This window comes from Schistocerca cancellata, chromosome 1 (assembly GCF_023864275.1).
Source record: "Schistocerca cancellata isolate TAMUIC-IGC-003103 chromosome 1, iqSchCanc2.1, whole genome shotgun sequence".
In the NCBI taxonomy this organism is placed as follows: Eukaryota; Metazoa; Arthropoda; class Insecta; order Orthoptera; family Acrididae; genus Schistocerca; species Schistocerca cancellata.
Window position 1 is genome coordinate 70,078,660 of NC_064626.1, and position 23,291 is coordinate 70,101,950.

General features: G+C 44.8%; 1 protein-coding gene across 2 annotated transcripts in view; it reads left to right on the top strand.

Annotated features, from left to right (window-relative positions):
* LOC126165201 (RUS family member 1) overlaps positions 1–22,982 on the top strand; it is a 112,287-nt gene extending 89,305 nt beyond the window's left edge. For both annotated transcript variants that reach the window (XM_049920300.1, XM_049920301.1), the window contains exons 8-9: positions 22,628–22,790; positions 22,867–22,982. In XM_049920300.1, coding sequence (XP_049776257.1) covers positions 22,628–22,790; positions 22,867–22,973 — 270 coding nt within the window. In that variant the 3' untranslated portion in view covers positions 22,974–22,982. The remainder of the gene's footprint in view (positions 1–22,627; positions 22,791–22,866) is intronic.
* Positions 22,983–23,291: the final 309 nt, after the last annotated feature.

Genomic DNA, 23,291 nt, shown 5'->3' on the forward strand with positions numbered 1-23,291 from the left:
CACAGTCGTGGAACCCTTGTCCGCCGGAAGAATGACGATGGATTGGTCAGCCTTCAGATCACGGATAGCCTGGGCTTCAGCAGTGGTGATGTTGGGAGTAGGATTAAGGTTTTTTAAGAAGGATTGAGAGGCAAGGCTGGAAGTCAGAAATTCCTGGAAGGTTAGGAGAGGGTGATTTTGAGGAAGAGGAGGTGGGTCCCGCTGTGACGGAGGACGGAACTGTTCCAGGCATGGTTCAATTTGGATAGTATCTTGGGGAGTTGGATCATTAGGAGTAGGATTAGGATCATTTTTCTTCGTGGCAAAGTGATATTTCCAGCAGAGAGTACGGGTGTAGGACAGTAAATCTTTGACAAGGGATGTTTGGTTAAATCTGGGAGTGGGGCTGAAGGTGAGGCCTTTGGATAGGACAGAGGTTTCGGATTGGGAGAGAGGTTTGGAGGAGAGGTTAACTACTGAATTGGGGTGTTGTGGTTCCAGATTGTGTTGATTGGAATTTTGAGGTTTTGGAGGGAGTGGAGCTGGAAGTGGGAGATTGAGTAGATGGGAGAGACTAGGTTTGTGTGCAATGAGAGGAGGTTGAGGTTTGCTGGAATGGTTGTGAAGGGTGAGTGAGTTGCCTTTCCGGAGGTGGGAAACCAGGAGATTGGATAGTTTTTTAAGGTGGAGGGTGGCATGCTGTTCTAATTTGCGGTTGGCCTGTAGGAGGATGCTCTGAACAGCCGGTGTGGATGTGGGAGAGGAAAGATTGAGGACTTTTATTAGGGACAGGAGTTGATGGGTGTGTTGCTTGGCTGAGTGGATGTGTAGGTGAAGGATTAGGTGGGTGAGGGCAATGGATTGTTCGGTTTGGAACTGGTATAGGGACTGATGGAAAGAAGGGTTGCAGCCAGAGATGGGAACTTTAAGTGTGAGGCCTTTGGGGGTGATGCCAAATGTCAGACAAGCCTGAGAAAATAAAATATGGGAGTGTAATCTGGCTAGGGCGAAGGCATGTTTGCGGAGGGAATGTAAATAAAACTTAATGGGGTCGTTGTGGAGGTGTTGTGAGGGTGACATGGTACTAGAAGGTGGAAAGTGGAACACGAGGCTGAAATGAAAATGAAAATAAATATAAATATATATGGGGAGAGATAAAGGTAAAACTAGAAATCAAATGGAGATCTGGTGTGAAAAAAGGCAAAAAAGGGTTGGTTAGAGCTGGGCTATGTTGATCCTATGGTGAACTTGTGTAGGTAGATAATGATGTGCATAAAGGTTAGGTGGTTGTGTTGCCGCCAAAACACGTTAAAGGGTGGAGAAATACGGGAAAATTTCGAAAAAACTACGTGAGGATGTATTAAAAGGGTGGTTTGGTGGTGGCAGATTATGGAAATGAAGCTAAAAATTGTCTGATGAAGAAATAATGACGTTAAAACCTGTGGGAAGCGGCTAAAAATGATTGATGATGTGAGAAAAACGGAAATGGAAATAAAGCAAAAGATATTAAAACTGGCCGAAAAGGTTGTTTAATAGCTGAAAGGAACTGTTTGTGAACTGGAAACGGCGGATTTTATAGCAGCGGTAGTGTTGAAAGCGGAAAAAAATTTTTGGTTATGGTTTGGAAGTGGGTTACGTATTATTACGTATTATTGAGTATATATCGGCGGGATAAAATTGTATACTGGATTACGGTAAAAAAGGAGAAGGTGAATAGAAAGTAAAACAGATGGCAAAAACAGAAGGAGGAAATAAGAAGACAGAAAAGACTACGAGATGTAACAGTGACAATAACAATAACAAACGTGATTGTTGGCCTGCCTACACTGTGAAGCGTTCTATGTGGGAATGACCAGCAACAAACTGTCCATTCGCATGAATGGACACAGGCAGACAGTGTTTGTTGGTAATGAGGATCACCCTGTGGCTAAACATGCCTTGGTGCACGGCCAGCACATCTTGGCACAGTGTTACACCGTCCGGGTTATCTGGATACTTCCCACTAACAACAACCTGTCTGAACTCCGGAGATGGGAACTTGCCCTTCAGCATATCCTCCCTTCCTCACCTGTCTTTCATCTTTGCCTCTGTACTTCCGTCCCGACTGACATCTCTGCCCAAACTCTTTGCCTTTACAAATGTCTGCTTGTGTCTGTGTATATGCGGATGGATATGTGTGTGTGTGCACGAGTGTATACCTGTCCTTTTTTCCCCCTAAGGTAAGTCTTTCCGCTCCCGGGATTGGAATGACTCCTACCCTCTCCCTTAAAACCCAAATCCTTTTGTCTTTCCCTCTCCTTCCCTCTTTCCTGACGAGGCAACCGTTGGTTGCGAAAGCTAGAATTTTGTGTGTATGTTTGTGTGTCAATCGACCTGCCAGTGCTTTTGTTTGGTAAGTCTCATCATCTTTCTTTTAGAAATATTTTTCCCACGTGGAATGTTTCCCTCTATTATATATATATATATAATCTCAAGAGGCCAATGTCAGATTACCCAGACTAGTGAAAAGGGGGCACAAGAGGTTTGCGAACTTACTCCAATATTTCCCGAACTGCCCATTTCTGAGGCAAAAATATACTTTGAGAGTGGAAAGAGTTACCACAAAATACAATACCATATGACCTAAGTGAATTAAAATAAGCAAAGTAGACTATTTTTTGCATTGGGCTATCGCTAACTCCAGATATCATTCAAATAGTGAAAATGGAAGCATTAAATCTTTGAACAAGACCTTGAACCCGAGCTTTCTACAACAGTTTACTATCTATCTGACCACCCAGAAATTTGAACTGTTCAGTTCCACTAACCATGTTCCCATTCTGTGAAATTAAAATGTCGGGTTTTGTTCAATTGTGTGTTATAAAACGTAAAAATTGAGTCTTACTGTGATTTAGCATTAGCTTATTTTCTGCAAGCCTTGAACTTGTGTCATGAACTGCACTATTTGAAGCAGAGCCAATGTTTCAGACAACGTTCTTTATCACCAAGCTAGTGTCATCAGCAGACAAGTATTTTAGAATTCCCTGTAATACTAGACAGGATATCATCATATAAATAAGGAACAGGAGTGGCCCCAGCGCTGATCCCTGGTGCACCCCCCCTTTGACCGTGCCCCACTCAGACTCCACATCACAGCCATTCTACACTGTGAATAAAGGTCTTTTGCTGTCCGTTGTGAAAGTAAGAGATGAACCAATTGTGAGCTACTCCCCATATTTTTTGTTTAATCCATCCAGTACCCCACAGAGAAAAGAGAATGTAGCATTTTCAGTTGTTAAACCACTTCTAAAGCCAAACTGTACATTTGATAGCTAATTGTGTGATGTAAAATGATCAATTAGCCTTACATGCACAGCCTTTTCAATAACTTTAGCAAATGCTGGTGGCATAGAAATGGGTCTAAAATTGTCTACATTATACCTTTCTCCCTTTTTATAAAGCGGCTTTACTACTGAGTACTAATCATTCAGGAAACTGACCATTTTTAAAGGAAAAATAACAAATATGGCTAAGTACAGGGCTAACATGCGCTAGGCACTCCATCGTATCTATGAGAGTCCTTTGTCTTCAGTGATTTAATTATTGACTCAATCTCCCCCTTGTCAGTATCACAGAGAAGTATTTCAGATATCAGTCTCAGAAAGAAATTTTCTCGAAGAGTTATATGATTCCCTGTAGAAACTAAGTTTTTATTTAATTTACCATCAATGCTCATAAAATGATTGTTAAATACTGTACATATATCTGACTTATCACTAACAGAAATATTTTTACTACAAACTGAAATTATATCACCAACCTTGTGGTGCTGACCACACACTTCCTTTACAACTGACGATATGGTTTTAATTTTATGATGTGAATTAGCTATTCTATTTGTGTACCACATACTCTTTGCCTTTGTAATAATATTTTTAGCACCTTACAATACTGTTTGTAGTGGTCTACTATAGCTTGATTGTGACTACTTCTAACATTTTGATATGATTCCCACTTTGTTCTACATGATATTCTTATCCCACTAGTCAGCCACACAGGCTGCGTTTTTCTGCTAGTACCCTGTTTAGAAAGTGCTAATGAAAAGCAGCTTTCAAAGAGCATGAGAAATGTGGTAAGAAATGCATTATATTTGTCATCTATGTTATCAGCACTATAAACATCCTACCACCCTTGTTCCTTAATGAGTTTTCAAAAACTCTCTTTTGCCACTGGATTAGCTTTTCCACATAGTTTGTAATTATATATAACATTTGTTTGAGTACTGAAACCTTTTAGTGTTCAAATTTGTGCATCATGGTCTGAAAGGACATTCACCCTTTCACTACCCTAATCCACATCTAGTTACGAACAATGCACAAAAGTACTTTCTGTGGCTGGCTACTGTTCCCCTGTGTGCTGGTTGGAAAAAACACAGCTGCATCAGATCATATTAGTTTAGGAGATCTTCCAACATCCTTTTTCCGGCACAATCACATAAAAAATTAATATTGATGTCACCACGCGCAAAGAACTCCTTGAAAAGCAGCCAGCTAATCTGTGAAGGAAGCCTCTGAATTGTCAAATTGTTTAAGTAATGCCTCGATATACCAGTAACGTCAGAGTCAACATCTACAAGCAGTTCACTAACTTTATCTCTAATACCTCTTATATTTTGGTGTAATATGCTAATTCCTTCTCTGCTTGAATACCTGACTTCCTCTGAAGGTGCTTCCTTTGTTAGGAGAACTTCCTTTAAGCTGGGACACCTATCAGTTGACTTCAGTCTAAAAAGGTGCAGCTCTAACACCAACTACTACAGTAATTTTTCCGTGAGTGATCCCACCACCATCCACCACAGTGTCACCTGTAAGCTTTGCCGGCCTCCCATTTCCCATATCTATTGAGGTGCAGGCCATGCCTAATGAAACCTGATCTATTGATAGACTCAGTTGGCAGTATTGCAATGTGATCCATGCCTTCCACCATCAGTGCCTTCTGTGGCCCCATGTTAACACACCCAACAGCAGCATTAAGCTAAGGCCAATCATGATACTGAAACACTTGCATGAAGTGCACATTAGTGCCACCAGTTTGACTAGCTATCTTTACCAGGCCCCATCTACATCATATTCCCCACCTCTATCAATACTATTCCCTGCTCCACCCACAATCACTACCTGATCCTGTTTCATAAAATTCCTTCATAACTCCCCTATTCCCCAACAATTCCTGCAACTGCTGGTCCACACCTCTGCCATGTGAAATACCTAGCAGCAGAACCTTCTTCTTTCTGTTAGAATTTGCAACTGACATACGGTTCCTAACTGATGAGGACTGTTCCTTTTTTACTACGCCTACATCTACAAGAGGCTTTTCTTCACTCTACTTTGGCAGTTGATCAAATCTATTGCATATTTGCAAAATACAACTGTGTCCTTTTGTGTCTTGTAACTGCACCTGAAGGGCACAGATCTTACGCTCCTGCTCCTCTTTCGACTTATTTCTGCTACAGATTCTGCATTCCCAGTGGAGGATCTCACTGGAATGCCCACTGGCTTCCCCATTGTATCCCTACCCCTACCCCCCCCCCCCCCCCCCAATGAAAATACTTTGAGCAAATCCCACACTGCAACCCACTACTCACAAACCTACGACAAAGCCCACACTTCTCACTTATGGTAAAATTTTAACAGTTACTGAAAAAACTAAATGTCATGTAAACTAAGTTCAGTTACAACCACAAAACTATTTAAAGAAGTAACAATAGTGGTCTCGAAATTGTCTCTCTTCTAAGAAAGAAACAACTTTTATTAATACTACTAAACCACAACTAATACCGATACCACCAGTTCCTAGCACATCCCGGTAGCCGCCAACAATGCCTGCCGGTAGGGCTACTGTTAGAAGGCAATGCTAGCAAAAGTATATTGTAACAATACCAGAGAAGGAAAGTTGCTGCTCACGCAAACACAGTTTGCGCACATGTCTACAGTCTCAGAGAGCTGAAACTACACTGCGAGCAGCAGCACCAGTGCATGATGGGAGTGGCAATTGGGTGGGGGTAAGGAGGAGGAGGCTGGGGCAGGGAGGGGGAGGGATAGTATGGTGGGAGTGGCAGACAGTGAAGTGTTGCAGTTTAGACAGAGCGCAGAACAGAAGGTACGGAGGGCGGGGGGGGGGGGTGAAAGTAGTGGAACGGAGAGAAATAAAAATAAAAAGAAATTAAAAGACTGGGTGTGACGGTGAAATGACAGCTGTCTAATGCTGGAATGGGAACAGGGAGGGGGGCTGGATGGGTGAAGACAGTGACTAACAGAGGTTGAGGCCAGGAGGGTTACGGGAACGTAGGATGTATTGCAGGGAAAGTTCCCACCTGCACAATTCAGAAAAGCAGGTGTTGGTGGGATGGATCCATATGGCACAGGCTGTGAAGCAGTCATTGAGATGAGGGGTATCATGTTTGGCAGTGTGTTCAGCAACAGGGTGGTCCACTTGTTTTTTGGCCACAGTTAGTCGGTGGCCATTCATGTGGACATACAGCTTGTTGGTTGTCATGCCTACATAGAATGCAGCACAGTGGTTGCAGCTTAGCTTGTAAATCACATGACTGGTTTCACAGGTAGCCCTGCCTTTGATGGGATAGGTGATTTTAGTGACCGGACTGGAGTAGGTGGTGGTAGGAGGATGTATGGGACAGGTCTTGCATCTAGGTCTATTACAGGGGTATGAGCCATGAGGTAAGGGATTGGGAGCAGGGGTTGTGTAAGGATGGATGAGTATATTGTGTAGGTTCAGTGGACGGTGGAATACCACAGTAGGAGGGAAGGATAGTGGGTAGGACATTTCCCATTTCAGGGCACGACGAGAGGTAATCGAAACCCTGGTGGAGAATGTAATTCAGTTGCTCCAGACCCGGACGATACTGAGTTATGAGGGGAATGCTCCTCTGGGGCCAGACTGTGGGACTTTGGGAAGTGGTGGGAGACTGGAAAGATAAGGCACGGGAGATTTTTTTTGTACAAGGATGGGAGGATAATTATGGTCAGTGAGACCCTCAGTGTATTTAGGGAGGGACTGCTCGTCACTGCAGATGCTACGACCATGGGTGGCTTGGTATGGAGTGAGTGGCAGCTGTCGAAGTGGAGGTATTGCTGGTAGTTAGTAGGTTTGATATGGATGGAGGTACTAATGTAGCCATCTCTGAGGTGGAGGTCAACATCTAGGAAGGTGGTTTGTTGGGTTGAGTAGGAAAAGGTGAAGCAAATGGGGGAGAAGTTGTTGAGGTTCTGGAGGAATGTGAATAAGGTGTCCTCACCTTCAATCCAGATAGCAAAGATGTCATCAATGAATCTGAAACAGGTGAGGGTTTTAGGATTCTGGGTTTTTAGGAAGGACTCCTCTAGGTGGCCCATGAATAGGTTAGCATAGGATGGTGCCATGCGGGTGCCTGTAGCCGTACCACAGATTTGTTTGTAGGTAGTGCCTTCAAAGGAGAAGTAATTGTGGTTGAGGATATAGTTGGTCATGGAGACTAGGAAGGAGTTTGTTGGTTTGGAATCCATAGGATGTCTGGGAAGTTAATGTTCAATAGCAGTTAGGCCATGGGCATTAGGAATGTTAGTGTACAGGGAGGAGGCATCAATAGTGATGAGCAGCGCACCGTGTGGTAAAGGGAAAGGGACTGTGGAGAGTCGGTCGAGGAAATGATTGGTATCTTTTATATAGGAGGCTAGGTTCTGGGTAATAGGTTGAAGGTGTTGGTCTATGAGAGCAGAGATTCTCTCAGTGGGGCCACAGTAACCGGCAACAATGGTGTGTCCTGGGTGGTTGGGTTTATGGACTTTAGGAAGCATGTAGAAGGTGAGAGTGCAGAGAGTGGTAGGGGTAAGTAGAGAGATGGACTCTGGGGAGAGGTTCTGGGATGTGCCTAAGGATTTTAGTAGTGACTGGAGATCCTGCTGGATTGCTGGAGTGGGATCACTGTGGCATGGTTTGTAGGTGGAAGTATCTTGCAGCTGACAGAGTCCTTCTGCGATGTAAGCCTTGCGGTTCAAAACAACGGTGGTGGAGCCTTTGCCTGCAGGTAGGATTATAAGATCGGGATCAGTTTTTAGATGGTGGACTGCGGTTCTTTCTGCAGATGTAAGGTTAGTATGCATGTTGAGGGATTTGGGGAATGGTGGTGAGGCAAGGTTCGAGGATAAGAAATTCTGAAAAGTTAACAAGGGGTGGTTTGGAGGCAGTGGGGATGGATCACGGTTGGATGGAGGAGTGATTTGAGTTAGGCAAGGTTCAATATTGGTCTTTGGTTGAGTCTGATTGGTCGGGTTGGTAGCGCAAAAGTGTTTCCACTGTAGGGACCGGGAGAAGGAGAGAAAGTCTTTAACTAGCCCTGCATGGTTGAATTTGGGAGTGGAGCAAAAGGCAAGGCCTTTGGAAAGGACTGATACTTCTGTGGGACTAAGGCTTCTGGAGGGAAGGTTCATGACTATGTTGCAGGTCTGTTTAGGTTTTGGGTTCTGTGTGGTGGTGGGAGGGAGTTTTGGAGGGTGGGGTAAGTGTAGTAGGTGTACGAGACAGGGTTTGTCAGCTATGAGGGGGCATGGGGGAGGTTTGGAGGTTGTTTTAGAAGTGTTGGACAGTGGTACTCCTAGGCGGGAGTAGGAAGTGAGCAGGATGGAGAGCTTTTTGAGGTGGCATTGTGCATGTTGCTCAAGTTCCTGCAGGGCAAGAGTTTCAATGTTTGTTATGGGTTCCAGGAATTTGGGATTACATAGCAGGAGAATTTTGCGGATGGAGAGAAGGTACCGCAAGGAGGATTGGGCTTGGTTGATATGGTTTTGCAGGACTATGTTGGTGAGGGCTAAGGATTGGCAGAATCTGAAAAGGTGGAGGTCATTGTGGAAGGAGGGGTGGCAACCAGAGATGGGTAATTTGATGGTAAGGCCATTAGGGAGGATTTCGTGAGCCAAGCAACAACGCAGGAACATTATGTAGGACTGGGATCTGGCTAGGGATAAGGAAACTTTTCTGGTGACGCAGATGGAAGGAGCAAGAATCCATGGTGGTGCAAAAATGCGAAAAATTACATAAGAAGATAGAATTACATTCAAAAAATTACGCAAAAATACACCCAAATACGTGTGAAAAGTATGAAAGGGACGAAATGGATGCACAGGGGGGGGGGGGGGGGGGGGGGGGGGGGAAATGGATGCAATCTGAGGAAGACAACGATAGTGGAAGGCAAAAACTCACTAAAATTGGCGAGAAGTCACAAACGTCAAAGTAGATAATAACTAATCATTAATAAATATATGTATATTACTGTGGGTAGCAGGTTTGAGAGTGAATAAGCGTAAAGAAGGGGGACGGCAGATGTGACTGGATGAGATGGATTTAGTGGTAGTGAACAGGGATAGTGCAGTAGCCACCAGAAAGATCGCGGGAGGCGCACATTGGCATGGTGCATCACGGATGGTAGTTGCCGCAAGTAGAGTCCCGTCCACCAGAGGGCACGCGAGAATTCGGACGTGACCTCTGCCGGCATAACAACAACAACAACTCTGGCAGCACGGGCCGTGCCCAGTCAGTTAACATCGGGCATGCCTAGGACACAGTCCCGGTCTACGCTAAGTGAAGTACGACGTAAACGTGAACAGTGTTACTACAGATAGAATGGAGAAAGTGTGAGGGGTGGGGAAGGGTTCGTAGTTAGAGATGTAAGATCCTGTGGCACCAGAAAAGTGCAGGAGATAACATGCAAAAATATGGAAACTGACACAGAGACCGTGATCAGTTTTTTATTGTGCCTATCGCGACTCAGCATCTCCGCTATATGGTGAGTAGCAACTTCCTTCTCTGATATTGTTACATTCCATCTGGATTTCCCATTGTTTGATTTCAAAAGTATATTGTGTATGATTGCGTGCTGCAAAATGATACGGGAGCAGAAAGAATTACTGCATTCAACAAATCCTCTGTGAGCACTGCTTCATACACAGGAAAAATCATGCGTAGCGTTAGGCGGATCATAAGGTTTTCAAAAATAGTCCTGGTGAATTGCCAAAAACACCTGAGAAGAAAAGAGGACCTTTCATTTCAGATATTTAGTTTGAGATTGCTTTGAAGGTGCCCTCTGTTTCATCCAAAATATGCGTACTTTATATTGTATCTTTCATTACTGCTGTATTGCTTTGTATGAAAACATCACTGGTTATTGTATTATTTCAAAACACATTCATGTTGTAATTAAATTTTTCTTGAGACATATGAGTCTCAACTTTGTCTACGATAAAGATAGAAGCTGGAGAAATGAAGTAAAGATTCTGTGATGGCCTGGACTTGAACATGAGTCTCCTTGCTTACTAGGCAGATGTGCTAGCCACTGCACCACTGTAGCAGTATAGTTAACACAGCTGCATGGACTAACCTAGTCCAATACCCTCCCTAACACAAACTTCAAATCACATTTTCATTGTGTTTTTCAATACTGGAGAGCCTTGGAAATAGTGAAGATTTAAGAAGAGGAAAATAATCTGGGGACATGCATTGAAGTTTGTGTCAAGGAAGGCATTGGACTAGGGTAGTCCATGCAGCTGTGTTAGCTATACTGCTACAGTGGTGCACTGGCTAGCACATCTGCCTAGTAAGCAAGGAGATCCAGTTCAAGTCCAAGCTGTGGCACAAATTTTAATTCACTGCTTCAGCTTCCATCACATTCGTGTTGCACAATAGTCCCACTGTTGATGAAAGTATCATTAATGCAACCTCATCAGCTGTAAGTGAGGAAGAAGATCAGGACAGTGAAACCAAATGACCTTGTGGTTCAAAATATTTTTACAAAAGTATGACATCTTCAGTAAATATGAAAAGCAGTCTGCCATTTATTGTGTTGCAAATTTTATTTCTATTTAATACTATTTCCATTCCTTGCAATAAGTGTACTCTATTGCTACAGTTAGGATTTTTATTAACCATGTTAATGCATAAGAGAATTTCAGTTTTGTTTATGAACAACATTTAAAACGCTATATACTTCGGTGCATGACTACTGTTTTCATAGAAGCATGATGTGCAGTTTGTAATGCCAGTACTGCACAGATAGGTATGCCTTTGTTCCCCCTGCATAGCTCCTCTCCTTGCGTAAGCCTATATGGCGTCTTGGGCCTGCTTCCTTTTCTTCCTGCTGCCCCCGTCTGTCCTCTGTCACGTTCCTGTATACAAGCATTAGACAGTTGTAACTAAACATTCAGTGCAAATAGTTTGTTAATTTTTAATGCATTTAATGTGGTTATGTTACAACTGATTTCAGTAAGACTCATCTACAACTTATAACAACGAAAACAATCAATTTTTGACAATATAATGTAATTGGAGAGATAAAAAATCTACTCACCAAGTGGCAACAGAACAGGCACATAAAAGTTGGTTATGATTTAGTGAACTCTTGGAGCAGGTAACTCCTTCTTCGGGCAGAAGGGTTGAAGGGGAAGGAAGAGGGGTGAAGGAAAATGACTGGAGAGGTCTAGGAAAAGTTTCAGATTTCGAAAAAGTCACACAGAACTGCAGGTCAGAGAAGACTTACTAGATAGGATGAGAAGGAAAGATTGATTCTTTTGGTCTTTCCTTCTCATCCTGTTTGGTTAGTCTTCCTTGAGCTGCAGTTCTGGGCAACTTTTCCAATCTGCCATAAGGAGGAGCCACTGGCTCCGAAAGACTGCACAATTATAACCTTCTTTTATGTGTGTGTTCTGACGCCGTGTGTGTGTGTGTGTGTGTGTGTGTGTGTGTGTGTGTGTGTGTGTGTGTGCGTGCGTGCGTGCGTGCGCGCGCGCGCTTGTAAATGCAGTCGCCAGTTTTTTTAAGATCACAGTTTTATATTTTATTTTTTTAATCAATACTTTTCAACCCTCTATACAGTGCCTGCTGGAGGATATTTTGTACCAATGTTAATAATTTTTATATTACATTTGTGCTTTCAGTAATAAAAAAGTGTGTTTATTTGCATTGGGAAGTGTTCTGGTCTGTCGTTATCATATTATCACGATCTCCATCAGAGATATATGATGGTGGCAGCTTATTAGTGCACATTCTTTCTCAAATACTGGTCCTTTTCTAAATTTACCTGGCAGGTACTCATGAGAACAACATTACTTTTGTTCCAGAGATTTCCATTTAATGTCCTTGAGCATTGCTGTTGCACTTTTTCACACTCTGTACTAACATGTTATAATCAAAGCAGGGACTCTTGAGAACAACATTACTTTTGTTCCAGAGATTCCCATTTAATGTCCTTGAGCATTGCTGTTACACTTTTTCACAGTCTCTGAATTTGTTTGATATCTGCTCTCATGTCTGCTTCATAAGGACTAAAAGTGCTTGAGCAGTGTTGTAGAACCAGTCACTCTAGTATCTCGTGCATAATACTTTCTCAGAACCCTACCAACAAATCCATGTCTTCTATTCATCTTTTTACTACTAATTTCATGTCTCCATCCCATTTCACATATTTCATATGGCTTTTTAGTATTATCTATAAATATTTAAACAATTTGATGAGCTCTGTAAGTTATCACTAATTTTGAAACTTGCTTCTGTTAGGCACTTTCTTTTTTTTATGAGTGTTTTGTTACACATTTAAAGAGGGCTTCCCTCCATTACACTAAATGGAAATTCTGTCCAAGTTTTTTCCATTTCTACAACAATACCTTCCTGTAGATGACAGCACCATCTATGAACAATCCGACAGCGGTCTCATCAGTTGTTTATTAATTTATTTATTTGATGCAAGGATCATCTCTCAATGATTGTGGAGTTGTCAAAATAATACAATGAAAATCAATACTCAAAATTAGCATACATATGACAGCATGTCTACCAATATGTTCCAATACACCCTACACAGCATAAAAAACAGGATTTTTCCAGGGCTCATACCTCAGGTTCTGCTTGTGATATAGGGTCAAGTGATTTGGGTAGTCCTAGGGCTACTGGAACTATCCTACAGCATAGCTGCCTACCTTGATAAGAGGCTGTCTCAGTAATCACATAGCAAATATGGAGGTGGGTCATCCCTCATCTCCACCTCTTCACCACCAGGAAATTTTAAAAATTAGAAGCCTGATTTAAGTCTTCAAACACTATAGCTCATACATTTTCTTAGACTAAATAATCAAGATAGGTTTAATTGATCTTATATTTATTTTTATTTTGATATTAAAATGAATGCAAGGAACCATTCCCAATAAAGAAAACTACTTCAGCCTCTCACTCATACTTCCAATGAATGTGGTGAGGGCATCTACAATTGGTGATCCCACTGCCACATCCAAGTTTGCTACTAACTGCTGCCTCCTACAACCATTCATTTCTGCCTTGTAGAAAGCATCGTAAATTTGCTTTTTTCCCATCCACCCTTTTGTATGGCAGCAATTGGTGTGGTGTAACTTGCTGAAAACAAATTTTTCCAAAGTCGGATAACGAATCCTGTTGTAACTGTGACTCAGATAATCCCAGAGCCACTCCTCTGCCTTACGGAGTGTAACAAATTCATAAATTTTGCTGTCTGTGCCCTCCATTTGGCGAAGGAGCTCTACAGACAGAGCAAAAACAAATGCTAGCACTGCATACCAGCATTTAGTGGTAGCAAGCCAGGAATTATATTCCTATGCTCATTGACTCCAGATCGTTCTTTTTTATTTCACCATTTTGCACCCCCATGCGGGTTCGGGGGTTAGAATAGGGCCGCGGTATTCCTGCCTGTCATAAGAGGCGACTAAAAGGAGTCTCAAATGTTTCGGCCTTATGTGATGGTCCCCTCTCGGGTTTGACCTCCATCTTTCTAAATTATTCCGAAGGGCGAGCCAATTGGAGAAGGCCGCCTTACATGGTGCACTGTATCCGTCGTGCATTGAGACCTTTAGCAGGCTTTTTCGTTGTTGCAATGGTGTCCCACTCGTTTTCCATCTCTTGGGCGAGGATACGTCCCTGGGTGCGATTACCACGCTGCACTCTGCAGTGTTGCTTTTAACTGCGAAGACGACATTGGACATTTTTGCACCTAAGATCCAGCACAGTAGCCAGTCCGTTGTGGTGGGGCCGCCATGTACCCTGTTGGTTGTAGCCCCCTGACAACACAGGGATCGCTCTACTGATGCCTGCGCCGTTAACTCCCCACGTATGCCAAGGAATAGATGCCCATCTCCCTGGGGCATCAGGACTCCCGGCAATGGCCATCCTGCCAGGTGGCTATTGCTGCGGCTGGGTGGCACCCGTGGGGAGGGCCCTTGGTCAGAGTAGGTGGCATCAGGGCGGATGACCCGCAATGAAGCGTGGTACATCATCTCTCGCTGGCGGCCAGCCACCAGCAGTCTCTAAGCTTTCGAGGGCTCATTTTAAAGCTAACATTTATGACCCCAAATCATTCCCATCCCTGGCCACACCATGGGAGGAACGAAAGGCAATGAATGACAGTGACATGTATTCGCCCAGGTATCTCGTCTGTACCAGAGCTGATGGTGACTCGTTTCTATCCATGAAGCCTCAGTTCTTTGTAGAGCATTTAGAGGACAAGTTTGGGGAGGTGGAGGGCTTGTCCAAAATGCGCTCTGGGACAGTTTTGATAAAAACGGCATCCTCTGCCCAGTCACACAGGTTACTTGCTTGTGACAAGTTGGGGGATGTTAACGTTACCATCACCCCCCATAAGAGTTTAAATATGGTCCAGGGTATTATTTTCCATTGGGACCTACTTTTGCAGTCTGATGACGAGCTGCGCGCCAATTTAGAGCGCCGAGGTGTTCCATTTCGTCCGGCATGTTCATCGGGGTCCGGTGCCTTCACCTTGGCCTTCGAAGGTAATACATTACCAGAGGTCAAGGTGATGGTCTACCGATGTGACGTCAAACCGTATATCCCTCCCCCGATGCGGTGCTTTAAGTACTGTAAGTTCGGTCACATGTCCTCTCGCTGTACTTCTAGCCTCACACGTCGAGATTGTGGACGCCCATCTCATCCCAATACTGCATGTGCTCCGCCTCCCGTCTGTGTCAACTGTGGAGAGCCTCATTCCCCTTGCTCACCGGACTACAGTATCTTACAGAAAGAACGCAAAATCATGGAGTATAAGACCCTGGACCGACTGACCTACACTGAGGCTAAGCGGAAATTTGAACGGCTACATCCCGTGCGCCTGATGTCATCTTATGCCTCCACTGTCACTCCTGCTCCAGCTCCTTCAGCTGCAAGACATACAGTCAGCTCTCAGAGTCAGAGGACCTCACCTGCCCCCTTGACGATGGGGGCCCCTTCTCTCGCTGTTGCTCCCACACCATCTACCTCGGGAGCAGCACCCACTAAACCACTGGGGACACCAGTCCCCACTTCTAAGCCGGAGAAGCGTAAGTCTTCTTCGGCTTCTCTCGCTCGGAAGGGATCCCTTGGGTCACTCCCTTCCCAGGTTCCTATCAGTGGCACAGCAGACACCAACCAGTGGCTGAAGAAGCCACAGGTCGCTGGTCGACGGGCTTCGCAATCCTCTTCGGTCCCGGAGACTGCCTCCAATAAGCCCTCCGAACAACGGCAACCAAAGGAACAGCGAGAGAAAACGACTTTGAAGACCCGTAAGACCAAGACACCTGCAGTGGCACCTACTCCACCACTACCTAAAAGCTCTGCGTCTGACGATGAGGTGGAGATCCTTGCGTCCGCTGAGGACCTCGATCTCGCCAGTCCCTCAGACGCAATGGATAGCACTTGCACGGGTGCTCCATCGGAGGCAGCAGGTGACCCAGCGGCGTAATCTGCCTTCCCAGTCCCATCACGCCTTTCTCCACCATGGACAATACCATCCTGCAGTGGACCTGCAGCAGTTTCTTCCACCATCTAGCTGAGCTCCGCCATCTTATCAGCCTTCACCCTTTCTTCTGCATTGCTCTTCAGGAAACTTGGTTTCCAGCAATGCGAACCCCCGCCCTCCGTGGCTATCGGTGTTATTATAAGAACCGGGCAGCGTGTCTGGTGGCGTCTGCCTCTATGTCCTTCACACTCTGCACAGCGAGTCTGTCCCTCTGGCCGGCCGGAGTGGCCGAGCGGTTAAAGGCGCTACAGTCTGGAACCGCACGACCGCTACGGTCGCAGGTTCGAATCCTGCCTCGGGCATGGATGTGTGTGATGTCCTTAGGTTAGTTAGGTTTAAGTAGTTCTAAGTTCTAGGGGACTTATGACCACAGCAGTTGAGTCCCATAGTGCTCTGAGCCAGTCTGTCCCTCTCCAAACACCTTTAGAGGCTGTCGCTTTTCGGGTGTGGACGCCACAGGCTGTTACCGTCTGCAGTCTTTACCTTCCACCGGATGGTGATGTCTCGCAGCATGTCCTGGCCACCACCTTTCTTGCTATTGGGCGACTTCAATGCCCATAACCCTCTGTGGGGTGGGTCAGTGGCAACAGGTCAAGGCGCCACCGTTGAGCATTTATTGTTGCAGCTCGATCTCTCGATTTTGAATGATGGTGCCTTCACACACTTCAGTGTGGCGCATGGCACATACTCCGCCATTGACCTTTCCATCTGTAGCCCTAGCCTCTTACCGTCTGTTCAATGGAGTGTGCATGACAACCTGTGTGGTAGTGACCACTTTCCAATCTTTGTCACTACCACAGCATCACTCTTCTGGGCGCCCTAGCAGATGGGCTATGAATAAGGCTGACTGGGACTTCTTCTCCTCCACTGCCGCTATTGAGCCTCTCTCTAATGATGACATTGATGCGGTGGTTCAATCGGTCACCACCGGCATCGTTACTGCTGCCGAATCTGCCATTCCCCGTTCCTCTGGGTCCCCTCGGCGGTGGTCTGTGCCTTGGTGGTCGCCTGAGATCGCTGCAGCGATTAAAGATCGCCGGCGGGTGCTACAGCGTCACAAGCGACATCCCTGCATTGAACACCTCATCACCTTCAAACGGCTGCGTGCGCGGGCCCGCCGCCTTATCCGCCAAAGCAAGCAGGAGTACTGGGAGTGGTATGTGTCCACCATTGACCTCCATGTCTCTCCATCGCAGGTCTGGGCCAAGATCCGACACCTCTATGGCTATCGGACCCCTGTCAGCGTCCCTGCATTTTCACTGAATGGAGCAGTTTGTACAGACTCCGACGAAATTGCCAACAGCTTGGCAGAGCATTTTGCTTTTAGTTCCGCTTCTTCCAATTACCCACTGGCCTTCTGCTCCATTAAAGAGCGGATGGAACGTCGGAGCCTTTCGTTTCGCACCCACCACCCAGAATCTTACAATGCTCCATTCAGTGAGTGGGAATTTCGCAGTGCCCTAGCCGTTTGCCCTGATACCGCATCCTGGGCCAGATGGCATCCACTGTCAGATGCTGAAACACCTTTCAGTGGACTGCCAGCGGCGCCTCCTCGATCTTTACAACCGTCTTTGGGTCGAGGGGGAGTTTCCGTCGCAATGGCGGGAAAGCGTTGTCATCTCCGTTTTGAAACCTGGAAAGAGCCCTCTGGAGGTGGACAGCTACCGTCCCATTAGCCTCACCAACGTTCTTTGCAAGTTGCTTGAACGGATGGTGAGCCGGCGCTTGAATTGGGTACTGGAGTCTCGGGGCCTTCTGGCTCCGTCTCAGGTTGGGTTCCGTAAAGGCCGCTCCGCCGCCGACAATCTGGTGAGCCTGGAGTCGGCCATCCGTACTGCCTTTGCCCGCCGTCAGCACCTGGTCACTGTCTTTTTCGACATGCGGAAGGCGTATGATACGACATGGCGTCATCACATCCTTTCTACACTTCATGGATGGGGTCTTCGGGGCCCTCTGCCGATCTTTATCAGAAATTTTCTTTTGTATCGTACCTTCCGCGTGCAAGTCGCGGCCTCATATAGTTCCTCCCACGTCCAGGAGACCGGTGTGCCACAGGGTTCTGTTTTAAGTGACTGCCTGTTTTTAATAGCCATTAACGGGCTCGCTGCGGCCATGGGAAATTCTGTCTCCGCTTCCCTGTATGCTGACGACTTCTGCCTTTACTACAGCTCTACTGGCATTGCAGCTGTTGAACGTCAGCTACAGGGCACTATCCGCAAGGCGCAGTATTGGGCTGTAGCTCATGGGTTCCAGTTTTTGCCAGCCAAGACCTGCGTTATGCATTTCTGCCGGCAATGTACTGTCCACCCAGAGCCGCGGCTTTATCTTGCTGGCGAACTTCTTTCAGTGGTGGAATCAGACAGGTTTTTGGGGGTGGTTTTCGATGCCCGGTTGACTTGGCTGCCTCATATCCGGCAGCTTAAACAGGCGTGTTGGCGGCATGTAAACGCTCTGAGATGCTTGAGCCACACCCGCTGGGGCGCCGACCGATCTACCCTGTTGCGGCTCTACCAGGCGTTAATCCAGCCCCACCTGGATTATGGGAGCCTGGCTTATGGCTCAGCATCCCCATCTGCGTTGCGGGTGCTGGACCCAATTCTCCACAGCGGGATATGCCTTGCCACTGGTGCTTTCCGCACCAGCCCTGTGGACAGCATACTAGTGGAGGCAGGTGTCCCTCCACTGTGGTCACGATGCCAACAATTACTGGCTGCTTATGCTGCCATGTTTTTAGCTTGCCCGGGCATCCAAATTACCGTGTCCTGTTCCCGCAGTCAGTCGTCCATCTGCCAGAACGTCGGCCCCGGTCGCGTTGTCCGATCGCCGTATGCGTCAAAGAGATCCTCTCTGGGCTTGGGTTTTTCCCAGTTCCACCTCCTTTCCGGGCACCTCAGCGCACGCCCCCATGGTGTGTGCCTCGCCCTTGCCTTCGGCTCGATTTGGCACAGAGCCCGAAGGACTCAGTCCCTCCGGAGGCCTTCCGATGCCACTTTTATTCCATCCTGGCCACGTATCAGGGCTCTGGAGATGTTTACACCGACGGCTCGATGGTCGCCAGTCGAGTCGGTTATGCGCTAACTCTAGGGGACCATTCCGAACACCGTTCCTTGCCGGCTGGCTGCAGCGTTTACACTGCTGAGCTGGTCACCATCTTTTGTGCCCTAGAGTATATCCGCTCCTGCTCAGGTGAGTCCTTTGTTATCTGTAGCGATTCCCTGAGCGGTTTACGAGCTCTCGACCAGTGTTTCCCTCGTTCTAGTCTGGTGATGGCTATCCATGAGTCCCTGCATACTCTTGCCCGTTGCGGCCGTTCTGTGGTCTTTGTGTGGACCCCCGGTCATGTCGGTATCCCGGGCAATGAACATTTTGACCGCCTGGCCAAACAGGCCACTGGTGAACCCATCCTGGACATTGGTCTCCTGGAGACTGATTTGCGGGCAGTCTTACGCCGCGAAGTTCTCTCGCTTTGGGACACTGAATGGCGCGATCGGATCACGCCCAATAAACTCCGTGCCATTAAGGAGACGACGACTGTGTGGCGGTCATCCATGCGAGCCAACCGCAGGGACTCAGTCGTCCTTTGTCGGCTCCGCATTGGCCACTCCTGGCTGACACAGTTACTTACTGCGTTGGGAGGACCCTCCTCTGTGTCGCTGTGGGGCGGCTTTGACAGTGGCCCACATTTTGTTGGCTTGCCCCCTTTTAGCGGTGGTCAGGCAGACATTTGCGCTGCCTGATACGCTCCCTGCCCTTTTATCTGATGACCCTGTTATGGTTGGCTTAGTTTTACGTTTTATTCGGGCAGGGGGTTTTTATCATTTACTCTGAGTGTTTGTTATGTTCTTTTGTGTTGATTCTGGCCATTGGCCTACAATTTTAATCTGAGTTTTTAATGCGTTTCTCGGTGGTTGGCTTTTCCTTTTTTGTTTCTATGGTCGGTCAACCACTGTCACACTCTGTGTGAGTTTAGTTTGTCTTGTCTGGTCTTTGTCTAAGTCTCTCTTGTTCTGTGTTGTCTGTGATCTATTCTGTTACTCGTTTTTATTCTCTGTGGGTGTTTTTAGTATTTGGAAAAAGGGACCGATGACCATCGCAGTCTGGTCCCTTTAATCCCACAAACCAACCAACCAACCATTTTGCAGAAAAATATTTTTTAGGAACTTTTGGGGGAAACAGAAACCTTGGGAAAATTTTTAGGGAATAAAATTTTGATACCGGGGAAATTAAGAAAGTGTTTTATCTGCCAAGCAGTACTACTAATGTCATCTTTGATATTTTAGTTCAAACAACTCATATTTAGTTTTTGAGATATTCATAGATGTCCTCGTACCTCAGAAATGGAATTATCAAGGTGGTTATAGATTGGGATCTTAGGAATACATCGTAAAAATTTCAGCCATATACTGTGCATGATAGTTTTTGAATCCATGGCTCAGTTTTGCTTGCTGAAACCCATGGTTTTGGGATGTTTCTCAGTGATGAATAAAAATTTTTGGGAACTAGAAGATGACACTTCTAGATAAATCATAGTGAGTATACCATAAAAAATTGAGCGACTTGCTGTGGTTAGTTATTTAGATATGCTTATGACAAAAAATGGTGAAAAACACTTTTAGCAGGTTTTCTCAGGAACTGCCCATGATCTATTTGGCACGTACATAAGCCCCTTAGGGTGCACCATAAACAACATCTGATGCAAAAAGAATCAAATTATTTGCTCCATTTACCTATGCTGGAAGAATAAGTAATATTCAAACTTTGATTCCATACTGTAGCATGGCTGCCAACTGTTACAGATTGTACTTAATTGCTATGGATTTATCACCTTAATTGGAGTTATGAAAAATTACGTAAATAGGCATTTTACTAATTGATGTTTAAAAAGAAATTAAAAAAGGTGCTTTTTACATTTTTGCAACTTCAACATTAAGTTGATGTAGCACAAGCAACATTTTCATTTCATGATGTATTTATTACAAATCTGACACGGTTGCAGTATATATATTTTGGTGACTAGTTTTGAACCAACTGTTTCATTCTCAGTCCTGACCAGCTGGGGTTACCATGCAAAAATAGAGCTAAGTGAACAGTGTAAAGTACAAATATGGACAGTAGTTAACTATTTGAATTAACACATACCTGCACTGATCTTAATGAAAATCAACTAAAATTGGCAATACCTGCATCACCCAGTGAAGATCAATAAATGCCACATTATGCTTTTGCTCACTATACAGGTCAGAATCAAACTGAAGGCAAATATAGCCAACAGTAGTACCAGAAAATGTTTGTTGGCACTAGTGTCATGCCTCATATTCAAGCACATGTCAATGCCCAATGAGTGCATCACATCTTAAATAAGAAATAGTTTTAATATATATACGGCGTCTGTTCTTTCGGACATGTCTGAAAGAATAGCCATTATGAATTAAGACACAAAGGTATTACAGACATCAGCTGCGAGCAGGCACTGATTGGGAAAAGTGGAAAATTTGTGCCAGACTGGGATTCAAACCTGTGTCTTCTACTTACTAGGCAGATGCTATGACCACTGAGCCAACTGCATGGACTATCCTAGCACACCTCCTAACAGATCCAAATTCACAACTTATCCACGCATTACTAATGTAGTTCCCCTTACCCAGTTTCCTTATTACTAGTGGCATTTTGCCAATTCCTGTAATAATTCAAGCCTGGTGTGCATCTGCTCTGCAGAGGTCATTGTCCGTCTCACCTTAATTATATGAATACAATAGAGGGAAACATTCCACGTGGGAAAAATATATCTAAAAACAAAGATGATGTGACTTACCAAACGAAAGTGCTGGCAGGTCGATAGACACACAAACAAACACAAACATACACACAAAATTCAAGCTTTCACAACAAACGGTTGCTTCATCAGGAAAGAGAGAAGGAGAGGGAAAGACGAAAGGATGTCGGTTTTAAGGGAGAGGGTAAGGAGTCATTCCAATCCCAGGAGCAGAAAGACTTACCTTAGGGGGAAAAAAGGACAGGTATACACTTGCGCGCACACACACACATATCCATCCGCACATACAGACTCAAGCAGACATTTGTAAAGGCAAAGAGTTTGGGCAGAGATGTCAGTCGAGGCGGAAGTACAGAGGCAGAGATTGGAAAATTGCTTTAAATGTTCAAAAATTTAATATTATATTCTTTCTCAAAATACAGAAATATAGTATACAATGACAACAATACCAGTAATTGGAATCCACTAACTCATACAAATACCTGGGTGTAACAGTTCATGGTTATATGAAACAATATGATCACATATGCATAGTCATAGGTAAAACAGGTGACACCTCCGTTCATTGGTGGGCTAATGGGAAAATGCAGTCTGTCTATGAAGGCATTGCTTCTGTTACACATCCTAGAATATTGCTCATCTGTGCAAGGGTCCAGACAAAACAGGACTAATAGGGAGTGCTGAACATGTACAAAGAAATGAAGCATAAATGGTCACATGTTAGTTTGTCCCATGGGAGAGTGTCGTCATGAAAATGCAGAGAAATCTGAACTTTAGACTTGTTTAGATAGACGTTGTCTGTCTACCATGCTCTTCACATGTTTTTACAGTGTGTGGACGTTGATGTAGGTTGTTTGCTTCAAACATTGCACTATGTCACAACACCAGTGACATTTTCTGTATTATTTAATTCAGCTGTGTGTAAGAAGTAGTCATTAAATTATGAATAGGTATTTACAATGGTACTGATGTTCATTACTTCCATTTTAGTGAGATTTTGTACATCAGCATTAAGTTTTCTTTGTTTAATTTCTGTACAGCCTCCTCATGGAATGATTCCCAGAAAGAATAAAAGGCCACTTGGTTACCTCTTTACTTCACCTAATCCTGATTCACATCAGTTCACGGCAGCAGCCATTGAGAAGCTTAATGAAACCCATAGTGAAAAATTTGCCCAATTTTTAAAAGCACTCCATGCTTCAGGTAAGTGCATAATACAATTATCTCGCTACAGGTACAGAAAAATTTTCAATTCCTAATTTCCATTGTTTGTGTGCAGGCTGGACCACAACTAACCACCACTTGATTGTAGATGAATGGAGAGTTCAGTGGACAAATAGCAAGGATAATGAAACTATTTGGGATAAATCCTCTAAAGATGACTGAAATTAAAAATAAATAAGCAAAGGACAAAGAAATAATGTGTTTGTTTCTTGTTTAATAATGTTACACTTAGTTTTTACCTTTTTTTGGAAGTTTTAAATCTTACTGCAGTTTTGCCTGTGAATTATGTAAAACTCTTTCTTCTTAGCACAAGATACTTCAATTCCAGAAGTTATCCATGCCTTATCATTATTTCTCTTCAATTTTGCTCTTATTTGTTTTACAGGAAAACAAGACTCAACGTGGTGTAGAAATAAGTTCAAGAAAGAGATAAATTTTCCAGCAACCCTGTCTGTTTTATAAATTTCTCTCCGGTGTCAT